General features: G+C 42.3%; 1 protein-coding gene across 5 annotated transcripts in view; it reads left to right on the top strand.

The window, feature by feature from the left end:
• Maea (macrophage erythroblast attacher) overlaps positions 1–11,584 on the top strand; it is a 37,408-nt gene that overhangs the window by 12,852 nt on the left and 12,972 nt on the right. For 4 of the 5 annotated variants that reach the window (XM_005366077.2, XM_005366080.1, XM_026788744.1 and 1 more), the window contains 2 exons: positions 8,967–9,149; positions 10,066–10,269. In XM_005366077.2, the coding sequence (XP_005366134.1) occupies positions 8,967–9,149; positions 10,066–10,269 (387 nt within the window). Of the gene's footprint in view, positions 1–4,377; positions 4,397–8,966; positions 9,150–10,065; positions 10,270–11,584 lie in introns of those variants that run through there. The other variant, XM_013353392.2, reaches the window with a different exon arrangement.

Here is an 11,584-nt window from a genome sequence, read left to right as displayed (position 1 = left end):
TGTTAAAGTGTACAGTGTGTGCGCTCTAACTTGTGTGTACCCTCATGGTGCATGAGGTCTCTGGAAAATTCAGTCTTAGAGAACTGAAATTCTGCCATTAGAGAATTACTGTGCATCCTACTTTTTCTCTGAGAGCTTGTAGTTTTTAAGAGTCTTGTTTAGTAGACTTTGATCTTTTTGGGAGTCTTGGTCAATGACAGTTTTGTCCTTTTGTGGTTAGCTCATCTTACTTAACATGATGTCCTCAGGTTTCATCCATATTTTGGTATGTGGCAGGACTTTCCACTGTAAGGCTGAATTATATGTATATGCTGCATTTTCTTCATTCATTTGTCAGTGAATACCCAGATGGCTACTGTTGGGGTTGTAGTAAACATGGTATGCAAACATCTTGTAGATTTGATGCACACTCAGAAGTGGGCCTGCTATCATATGTGGTTGTCTGTAGTTGGATTTTCTTTGGCTGCCAACCAACTCCCAAATAGATACTTAGTATTACTTATGAATGCTCAGCCTTAGCTTAGGCTTGTCCCACTAGCTCTTTTTAACTTAATTTAACCTGTTTCTATTCATCTATGTTTTGCCTCAGGGCTTTTCACCTTTCCTTTATTCTGTATGTCCTGCTTTCTCTATGTCTGGCTGGGTGGCCCCTAGTGTCTCCCTGTCATCACCTTTCTTTTCTTTATTCTCCCCTGAGCCTAAATTCCTTCTGCTTCCTGCCTGGAAGTTCCTATTCCTCCTCCCTAGCTACTGGCCATGTAACTTTTTATTAAACCAGTCAGGTGCCTTAGGCAGGCAAGGTAAAACAGCAACACATCTTTATATAGTTAAACAAATGCAACTTTTGTTTTGTTTTGTTTTTTTCAAGCTTTCTCTATAGCTTTGGAGCCTGTCCTGGAACTCACTCTGTAGACCAGGCTAGCTTCGAACTCACAGATATCAGCCTGCCTCTACCTCCCAAGTGCTGGGATTAAAGACGTGCGCCACCACTGCCCAGCTATACAACGCATCTTTACATAGTTAGACAAATATTTTGCAACACAAATGCAACTCATCTTTGCATAGTTAAATATTACACATTTCCCCCTTGTCTAAATAAAATGAAAGGTTTTAGCTTTAACATAGTAAAACTATACTCAATAAGAACACTTATAAAGTAAGAATTGTATTTACAATATCCAGTCCATTTGCACTTGACAAGTTCAGAGAAAATATTCCATTATCTGTCCTATCTTGGTGAATCCAAAGTTGTGTATCTAATTTACTTTCTATCCTAACTCGTATTACCATCCCCAAATGATCTTTATAGACCTCAAGTCATTTTCTTAGATAAAAGTTTAAGCTTTTATGTTTCTCAACCTTTTAAACTTTACATTTCTTATGTAAGTTTTCTTTTCTGAATTTGGTAACAAGAAAAACTGTAACTATCTCTTCTTCAACTCCATCAGAGACCTGAGAAGGATATAATATTACATGAGTAAACAGGAAGTGCAGAACAAGCAACTTCCAAAATTATAGAAACGAGAGCAACTGGCTGCCTGGACAGTCACCCAGGGTTTCTCTGCAACATTGGGGCATCCATCTTTGGCTTCCAGGCCTAGAATATCTGGCAGACTTTTTTTTGTTGTTGTTGTTTTTGTTTTTTTTTTGTTGTTGTTGTTTTTGTTTTTGTTTTTTGAGACAGGGTTTCTCTGGTTTTGGAGCCTGTCCTGGAACTAGCTCTTGTAGACCAGGCTGGTCTCGAACCCCGCCTGCCTCTGCCTCCCGAGTGCTGGGATTAAAGGCGTGCGCCACCACCGCCCAGCTTTTTTTTTTTTTAAACTAAACATTTTTTTAATTATTTATTTATTATGTATACAATATTCTGCCTGTGTGTATGCCTTCAGGCCAGAAGAGGGCACCAGACCCCATCACAGATGGTTATGAGCCACACCATGTGGCTGCTGGGAACCGAACTCAGGACCTCTGGAAGAGCCGGCAATGCTCTTAACCTCTGAGCCATCTCTCCAGCCCTCTGGCAGACTTTTATATGAAACATTAATTTGAAGGACTGCTGCACCTTATCTTGACCAAGTTTAGGAGTCTTTTTCCTTTGTGTTTTTCTTGTCCAGTTTGTATAGTATACTGTCTGTATTGGAGGCAAGGGCAGTTTCTTGCTCAAATGGCTAGCTTTACCACAATGAATGCGAACTCCATATGGAAGTTCTTCTATACTCATCATCCTTTTATTAAGAAGATTGGTGCTGCCAGGAGCAACGTGTCTGACTGTCATGAAAAGCATTAGGTTATTAAGCATCTTAAATGCCATATTCTGTAGGTCTCTGAAATGTTTGAACATCATCTGTCTATCTAAAATATATCTCTGTTTAACCTTGTAAACATACCTAATGTAACTACAAGGTTGATTATTATAGATAAGTAACTACTAACCTGCATTTTTTAATTATCCTAAACAGAAATAATAGCTTTCAAGGACTAGAACTTTATATTACATTTTTAAATGAGCTGCATAGATAGCTTAAACAAGAGTAGAAAAATATATATGGTATGACAAAAATAACCTTAAATTTGTATCCATATACAAACATCCATTCCAGTGTGTAAAATATTTGAGATGAATAGTTGTCTTTTTAGTCCTATATTCCTGTATTACCACTAAATGATAACAAACATCCATAACCCACCGAATGACCAAAACCACCTACCCCACTTCTTGGGGATGTAGGCATTTTGTTCTCTAGACTCCTTCCTGTTGCCGGAGGGTGACAGCATCCCCAGGGGATCCTGAGAAAATTGAGATAATAGTCAAGTCCTAAGAAAACTAGCAGTAACATTTTTTAATCTAGTCTCTGTGTAATGGGAAAGTGCAAGGCTTATCTGAAGTCCTGGCTAGAATAGTCTGTGAGGCTGGACCATCTCAACTATCTGCCTTGAAGTTGTTGTGACTGCAGAACTCTGAGGAGACCGCAACAGTTGTTGTTCATGGTAATCCTCTGGTGGTTCACCATTAACAGTGCCATTCCTGTCCTCACCAGCAAGATACTTTGCTAATATATGGTGTGGTTTCAGTGTGGTTTTGTTGTTATTTAGAGACGAGGTCTGTGTGCCTGCCTCTGCTCTCCTCAGTGCCACCATGCCTGGCTACATTTTAATTTCGTAAGAGCCATCCTAACAGATATGAATGAGGCAATGCTTCATTGTGGTTTTAATTTGTATTTTTCCACTCGAGTGATAATAGCATCTTTTACAGGTTTATTTGTTTTAGATTTCTTTTTTTTTTTTTTTGCTGAGCATGTGGCACATGTCTTTAATCCCAGCACTTGAGAGGCAAAGGCAGGCAGATCTCTGGGTTCGAGGCTACTCTGTTCTATAAAATAAGTTTCAGGACACCCATGGTTACATAGATAAACCCTGTCTCTAAAAACTAAAAGAAAAAAAATGTTTTCTTTTTAATCCCACCGTGTGTGTGTGTGTGTGTGTGTGTGTGTGTGTGAGAGAGAGAGAGAGAGAGAGAGAGAGGAGAGAGAATATGATAATGGAAGGAGGGGTGGAGGGGTACAGGGATGCATATAGTACCCTTAGAGGCCAGAAGAAGGTGTTGATCTCTGGGAGCTGGAGCACAAGCTGGTTTGAGTTGCCTGGTGTGAATTCTGGGAATGAGCCATGTCTCCCCCCCCACCCCATCATTTATATTCTTGCATAGCATCTTTAGAGACTTTACACACTTTTTTTTTTTTTTTTTGCTGAGTTTAAGAGATATTTTTCTTGTTTTTGAGACAGGATCTTTCTATGTATCTTAGGTGTCCTTGGAATGTGATGTGTATCACCTAGACAGGCTTTGTACTTATATTCCTACCTTCACCTCCAAGTACCAGTAATGCAAGTGTTGGACTCGTGGCTTATATACCACCCTGCAGGTTGTTCTTTATGCTATTGTTTTCTGCTACTTGTAAACATCCTTGCCTCATTTGTCTTTTTTGTGAAGAGTATATATTTAGTATTTTGCCTCACTTCCACAGTTTTTTCCTTAAAGTCTATTACTTGTATAGGCATGTTAGTTACCATCTTTTTTAGTTTCTTTTTTAGTATCATGTCCTGTGTCTGTTGTCTTCCCTTATAGATTTCCTGTTTTGCCTTATTGAATACTGTCTTGAGACATTTTCCTCCCAGAGAAAATTTGTGCTTGCTGAACTTTTCAGACTTGCGTATCTAGAAATGTCTTTAGACTGTCCTTATCTGTGAGTGGTGATTTAGCTTGGGTCTTAATCCTGCTGTTCATTCTCCAGAGCTCTTTGGAACTTACAGTTTGGAATCACCTGGCATAACTCAACGAGGGGAGCATTTGTGTCTGGAAAGGGGCAGAGAAAAAGAGGACTGGTTTCCAGGTCTGGGAAAGGTATGGGTAAAAGGAAGAAGCTGGTTTGGAAGCTCCTTCTTGATTGTTGACTATACTATGAGACATGTTCTAAGAGGCCCTGAGAGTAGTCAGCTACTTTACTCATTCTCTAGTCTTGGATGAGATGCAGGCACCTGGCCTAGGCCCTAGGAGGAGCAGACCATTATGCTGGAGTCTGAGGAGGGGGAAGGTAAGCTAAAGAAGGGAGTAAAGAGGGGTGCCTGACAAGCATGTGTCTAAGTCTAACCAAGGAAAGTTGACACTAGGCTATTCTAAGGTTAGACTCAAGCGTGATGGCTGTCTGGGAAGAGATGTTCAATGCAGAACCCCAGGAGGACACTCAGCTGACAGTATTAGGAACTGTCACAGTACCTTTCAGGTCTATGCCATCATATTAGCCCAACACAGACAACAGTTATGGGTTAATGCAGGATGTAAGAGTTAATAAGAGGTCTGAGCTATTGTAGACTGTTGTGATCCAGCTGCCCTCACTCCCCCTGACCGGCAGGGGAACTTCCTTGTGGTCTGTAATTGACAAGGATGTTTGTGTTCTTTCTGGCCGGTGGGTCTCCACAGAAGGAGTAGAGGTATAAAAGGTTGCTGGGCAAAATAAAGGTTGCTGTTCTTCCACCTGAAAAGAAGCCTCCGTGTCTCAATCCCCCCCCCCCTCCGCCAGTCTAGGCTGTCCAGGCTGCACTGGTCACAGCAGTAGACCTCTGTGTGTTTGAGACTGATCAGCTGAGGGTCCAGGCAGGACAGAAACCTCAGTCAACATGTGAACCATTTGCAGTGCAAGCCATATGCTGTGCAGCCTTCCCGTAGATTCCACATGGACATGGTGGTTTTATTCACACCTCACTTCAATATACTCAGTCTTGGATTTTATTTTCTCAAAAGAGTCTCAACAGAGCTAGAACTTAGAATAGATGACTATCTACCATCTCTCTAGATAACAGATGGACACCCTGAACTGACGGGGCTTTGCTGTCATTACCTGTGTTGGTAGACCATCTCAGTAAGTATGGAGCAGCGGAGATGTGTTAGTCCCAGCAGTCAGCTGATCTGCTGACAGATTTTATAACTCTTGAAACCTGCAGGTGTTATATGCTAGGTTTCACTCAGGCATGGGGCATAAGACTTGGCAGGATTCTGATTCTATTGAGAGTCTATTCACATCACCCAGTGCCACCTAGATGGAGCTTTATGCACAAGTTTATAATTACATTTTTATATTTATTGGAATATAGTTTTAATGTATGGCAGATGGTATTGTGTAGCTTGGGTTTTGTTTTTGTTTTCATCTTAATTTTTATTAACTTGGTGTTGCTGTATTGAAGGAAAGTGTGGGTCCAGGTCAGAAGGGCAACTGTCTAAAGGATCGCCAGCTAAAGGGAGAAAAGGTAGACTGTTGCGTTGTGTTGAGAGTGAGGGGCCTAGTGGGACTCCTTTGCTCACTCAGTGCTCCTACCTTGTAGTCAGATGTTTTTGTTTTGATTTTTAAAGAGTTGCTTATATAATTTTATATGTATATCTGAGTGTATGGATGTGTACCATGTGCATGTAGATTCCTGAGGATACCTCAAGAGCATGTCACATCCCTGAAGCTAGAATCACCGCAGTTGTGAGTCACCTGATATTGGTGCTGTGAACTGAACCCAGGTCCTCTATAAGAGCACCAAGTGCTTTTAACAGCTAAGCAACACCTGGTGGAATTTGTTAGGTGATGACCATGACCACAGCTGGGAACTGATGTTTTCCCTCTTGGAAACTCGGTATTTTTTTCCTATACTTGGGATGAATCCCAGAGCCCGCAGTACATGCAGGTGTGAGTCAGTTTCACTATGGCAACAGCTCATTCTTCTGATAGCATTGCTCCTGACAGAGGAGTTTTAGCACATGCTGCTTTCATTTGTCTTGACTTGATCAACTTTGTATTTTGATATAATGTTAGGCAAAACTAAACCCTTTTCCTTTGGCCATAAAGAACAGGAACCTGTGTCTGCAGCCTACTGGTAGTATTTGTTTTCTTTGTTATTGCACAGAATAGGCTTGCTAGCAAGACATTCTTCAGGCATCCAGCAACACCCAGAGAAAGTATTCCTGGCCACAGGTTGGGCTGTGTTGGGGCCAGGGAAGCTAGGTACATGAAGCTTCTAACTACACACTCTGCTCTTTGGTGGGCTGGAATGCATTGTGGTTGAAGAATATGCGATTGATTTGCCTGCCAGAATTCTACCTCCTTGCAGGATAATCCTTAAATTGGGTGGCATGTAGGAGAGTTGGACCGGGCAAAGGTGCCAAGTGCTATGGTGGCTCAGGGACTCGGTGGCTGCCAGAGTCTCACACTGGGTCTTATGTCTTTCTACTTTCCCATTAGGTTCTTCCTAAGAGTCTGCAGTAGTAGGAAGGCATTGGACAAAAACAATTTTGAATACATCTCTCCATTGAATAGATAGGAATAGAGGAATCTCTTTTGCATGTGTGCGTGCATGCATGCGTACCCACACATATCCCACTTCCCCCTCCCCTTTGGTGAGAAGTGCTGAATCCTCAGGAGAACATATCCATGAAGACAGTGTTGGCTGAGCAAGGTAATGCAGGTTGCCTTGGCCACCCATACTGTGACAGGCTGACTACTTAGGAAGCCTCCAGAGAGGATGCTACAGCCTGTGCCATTCTCTACCTGGCCCAGGAGCTGTACTGGCCACACGAGTCTCTTGTTTCTTATTACCCTGTTGAGACATTTGCTATTTGACAACTTCTCCATCTTCATTTCCAACACTGCAGGATTTCCTCGCTCACCAGCAAGAGCTCACTGCCATTTTGCTGTACCTTCCTCACATGTCTCGACTAGTGGAATTTACCTCTTGTACCAGTGAAGCCTTAGGTTAGATAGGAATGGGTACACATTGCATGTTCCTGCCTGAAGCTGCCTGCCTGGGTAGTAACAGTCAACACAGGACTAGAGAAAAGTGGGTTTGGGATTGGGGGAAGTAAACCTAGTCCTTTCCCCATGTCTGTCGTTGTCTTTATGTTACCTGCTCTTAAATAGTCTAGGTTTCATAGTGAACCATGTCTAGGTCTCTGTTTACATTCCTACCTTTATCAAGCCTCACCATGATCTTAGTGGCTGGCTGGTGCAGGGTCCATGAGTTTGCCTTTGTTGCTGAGTGGGTTTAAGATCACTGGTGAGCTGGGTATTGAGTGTGGTGGTGCACATCTTGAATCCTTTCACTATGGAGGCTGGATTTCTATGAGTTCCAGGGTAGCCTGGTGTATACAGTTTCAGGACAGCCGGAACTAAACATTGAAACCTTGTCTCAAAAAAGAAAATAGATAGAGGATGGATAGATAGATAGATAGATAGATAGATAGATAGATAGATAGATAGATAGATAGATTTAAAAAAAATTTTTTTTCCTGCAGGTGAGCTTGCTGTGACAGCAAAGTTGATCCTAGCAGTACTTGACAGTAGAGATAGGAGCCATGGCTGTAGCCTCACTTGCCATAGAGGTGGGGCATTGCTCAGGTACAGCTTAGTGTGTTATGTCCACAGTCATGGGCCAGGAAATGAGAGAAAAGTGTGACAGTGATGTTATAAGAAGGCCGCTTGTTGGTTCCCAGCTGCTCAGCAGCTTAACCCGAAATAATCACACAGAAACTATAATATTTAAAACACTGCTTGGCCTATTAGCTATAGCTTTTTATTGGGTAACTCTTACATATTAATTTAACCCATTTCTAGTAATCTATGTATTGCCACATGGCTGTGGCTTACCGGGTAAAGTTCCATCTGGCGTCTGTCTCTGGTGGGGCTACATGGCTTCTCTCTGACTCCACCTTCTTCCTCCAGCATTCAGTTTAGTTTACCCCACCTACCTCTATTCCCTGCGCAGGCCCAAGACAGTTTTCTGTATTAACCAATGGTATTCACAGCATACAGAGGGGAATCCCACATCACAGTGATTTTCTGGAAAGACAGAAAATCATAGTGACTTGACAATTATTTGCATAGTGCTTACTTTGTAATTTTTCTGTAGGAAATGGTAGTTTTTTTTAACAATTAGGATAATATTTTTTCATGGAGGAGAAATGTTAATGTGCGTTTTTAACTTCACATGAAATATGATGACTTCACATTAACCTGAATGATATGAAGGTCTTTGGACTCACCCTGCCCTACCCAGTGTAGTGTTTACCTCCAGTTTCCCATGACTTGATGGGAAGCCCCTTTCTCTCATCTTCTTTTTTAACTGTTTGTTTTTCTAGATAAAAACTTTGCTGTTATTTTGTCTTTTTTTCTTTTTTGTGAAAAAAAAAATGTTGCTTAGCATTATTCAAAGACCAGGGCAGCATGTGTCTTAGTGTCAGTCTCAATTCCAGGCTCTGGAGCATGTCTAGTCATGCTTTGTGGGTCCTGGTCCAGGATGCTGGGAGATGTTTTTAGAGCTCAGGGTCTTAGACGCAGCACGGCCTTTGCTGCATGTGAAGGAAAACCATGTGCTGTGCCTGGGGTGTATCTGTGCACTGAATGTCAGGGCTGAGATTCTTTCTGCCTTTTCTTGTCTAGGTGCCCTATGAGACACTGAATAAACGCTTCCGAGCTGCCCAGAAAAACATTGATCGGGAGACCAGCCACGTCACCATGGTGGTAGCTGAGCTTGAGAAGACCTTGAGTAGTTGCCCAGCTGTGGACTCTGTGGTCAGCCTACTGGATGGTGTGGTGGAGAAGCTGAGTGTCCTCAAGAGGAAGGTTTGTCCTCTGGGAATGGCTGGGAGATCCAAGACGTAGGCAAACTGTGGAAAGGATGTTTAGGCCTCCTGCTGCTAGATAGAGAACTGAAAGTGTCCTAAGCCCCACCTATGAAGAAGCTAGGGCTTGCGGACACTGTTATTTCATCCCAGAACTTCCTGGAACTGTCAAAATGACCTAGCCACTGAGAATGACCTTTAAAGATTTGAGTAGTCCTTCAAAACAGTTTCCCAAAGAGGTTAGAGAACTCAGGCAACAGAAGAGAATCATCAGTCCCAGTCCCAGATAGGGGTCAGATGTAAGGAAAGGCCAGGGACTGCACCTGTCTAGGAGCATTGTCTGAGCATGAGAGGGTTATATTTAAAAGTCAGACCAAACATGACACATGCTTTTAATCCCCACATTCAGGAGGCAGAGCCAGAAGGATTTTTGTGAGTTTGAATGACAATCCTGGTTTACATAGCAAGCTCCATACTACTAGCTAGGGCTACACAGTTGGACCCTATCTCAGAGTAAAGTAATGAGTCACTTTATAGTCAATAATAAGACAAGGAAAGTACAATAAATTTCAAATTTTAAGCATCTGACAATATAGCTTAAACAAAAAAAGATATGCATGCATTTTAAGCCCCCCCCCCTTTTTTTTAAGGAAAATAGGGCCTCAAATGTGCTCAGCAAGTATGTGAAGTAGTGGGTAGTATGCCATGTCCCTCTTAGTAATTACTGTCTCATACAAATTCACCCCAAACAGATGTAGAGCCTGATTTCTTCTATTTCTACCATATAGTCCAACAACATCTTAGCTTTTACCTTTCCTTGCTTGTCTTCTTGCAAGTATTCAGAAGAGGTTGTAAATATGTATGTTTTCATTGCTGCTGGTGGACCAATCATCACAAGTGTGTTTGCTGTGACTTAGGCAGTAGAGTCCATCCAAGCTGAGGATGAGAGTGCCAAGCTCTGCAAACGTAGGATTGAACACCTCAAGGAACACAGCAGTGACCAGCCAGCAGCAGCCAGCATGTGGAAACGGAAGCGCATGGACCGCATGATGGTGGAGCATCTCCTGCGCTGTGGCTACTACAACACAGCTGTGAAATTGGCTCGCCAGAGTGGCATCGAGGTGGGCTCTTTGAACTCTTGATCCCCTGCTTAGGAGTGAATACCATTGCATTCCCTTCTGTTTCTACCTCTTATGGTGCCCCAACAGTCACTGAAGATCACAGGATAAAATTAACTTGCTTTTAGCCAACTTGAACTTGTTGGCCTTGTGGTGCCTAAGGAGGCATGAAGGTTGGTGTTCTTGACAGGAGCTCCCTGGAGTCAGTGACATGCCCATTTAGCCAGGGGAAGGTATTGCTGCTTTCTTGCCCCTGACCAGTGACCACTGTTTATAGCCACTGCCACTAGACATTGAATACCCAGCCTGTGGATGGCCACCAGAGTGTATCACTGAACCCATGGGTGGTCACATGCTTTTTCTTGTTACTTTTCTTGTAAGCCATTATTATTTTAAATTTTTTATTAAATTTATCATACATGTTATGACACGTGTAGAAGTTAGAGGACAACTTTTGGAAGTCAGTTTTCTCTCTGCCATGTGAGTCCTTGGATTGAACTTGGGTTGTCAGGCTTGGTGGCAAGCATCTTTTTCCAACTGTGCTATTTCACATCATCCAGACCATTAGTTTTAATTGCTTTGGTATTAGCTCTAGTCTGCTTCTTACTATAGTTTATCTTGAAATAGGAATAGTAGGAGTCTTATTACGATTTCTTTTACTTTAAAGGCTGTGTTGTGTCTGCACCATGTTCAACAGCAAGTTCCACATGCTCTGCTCAGCCATGTCTCTGGAAGGAGCTTCCCATAATTTCCACTTTCTCCCATCTCTGGTCATTTCCTGTATGTGTAGTGTCCAGGGATATGATGCTAACTGGGACCGTTGTCATGGGGTTTGTCAGAAGAAACATCTGATCCCTGTAGATTCTGGCCAGAGCATACATACTACACATGACTCAGCTAGGAATCAGCAGTTCTGTGCTCTTACTCTACTTGTTATCAATATGTTTTGTTGGAATATAGCCCAGAAATTGTGTCTTCAGGCTGATGAGATGGTTCGGCAAATAAAGGCACACTTGTCAAAAGTAATTTTGATCCTGTGAACTACATAGTGGGAAGAGAGAACTAGCTCCTGCAAGTCATTTTCCGACCTCCATATATCTGCCCACTGGTATACAAATCAGTGTGATTTTTTAAATTTCCATTTTCTTCAGGTAGCTCCCCTGCTTTTCTCATAATGTGCGTACATCTCATTGTCCCAGCCACTCAATTCTTGCTAATCTTGTTAATCTTGTTGGACACTTTAATGAAGAGCGACCCTGACCTTGTACGAACCCTCCAGAATCGGCAGATTTTCTGTCTTTGGCCTTTTTTTAAAGAG

This window comes from Microtus ochrogaster, unplaced genomic scaffold, assembly GCF_000317375.1.
Source record: "Microtus ochrogaster isolate Prairie Vole_2 unplaced genomic scaffold, MicOch1.0 UNK6, whole genome shotgun sequence".
Lineage (NCBI taxonomy): Eukaryota > Metazoa > Chordata > Mammalia > Rodentia > Cricetidae > Microtus > Microtus ochrogaster.
This window is presented reverse-complemented; position numbering and strand designations above follow the sequence as displayed.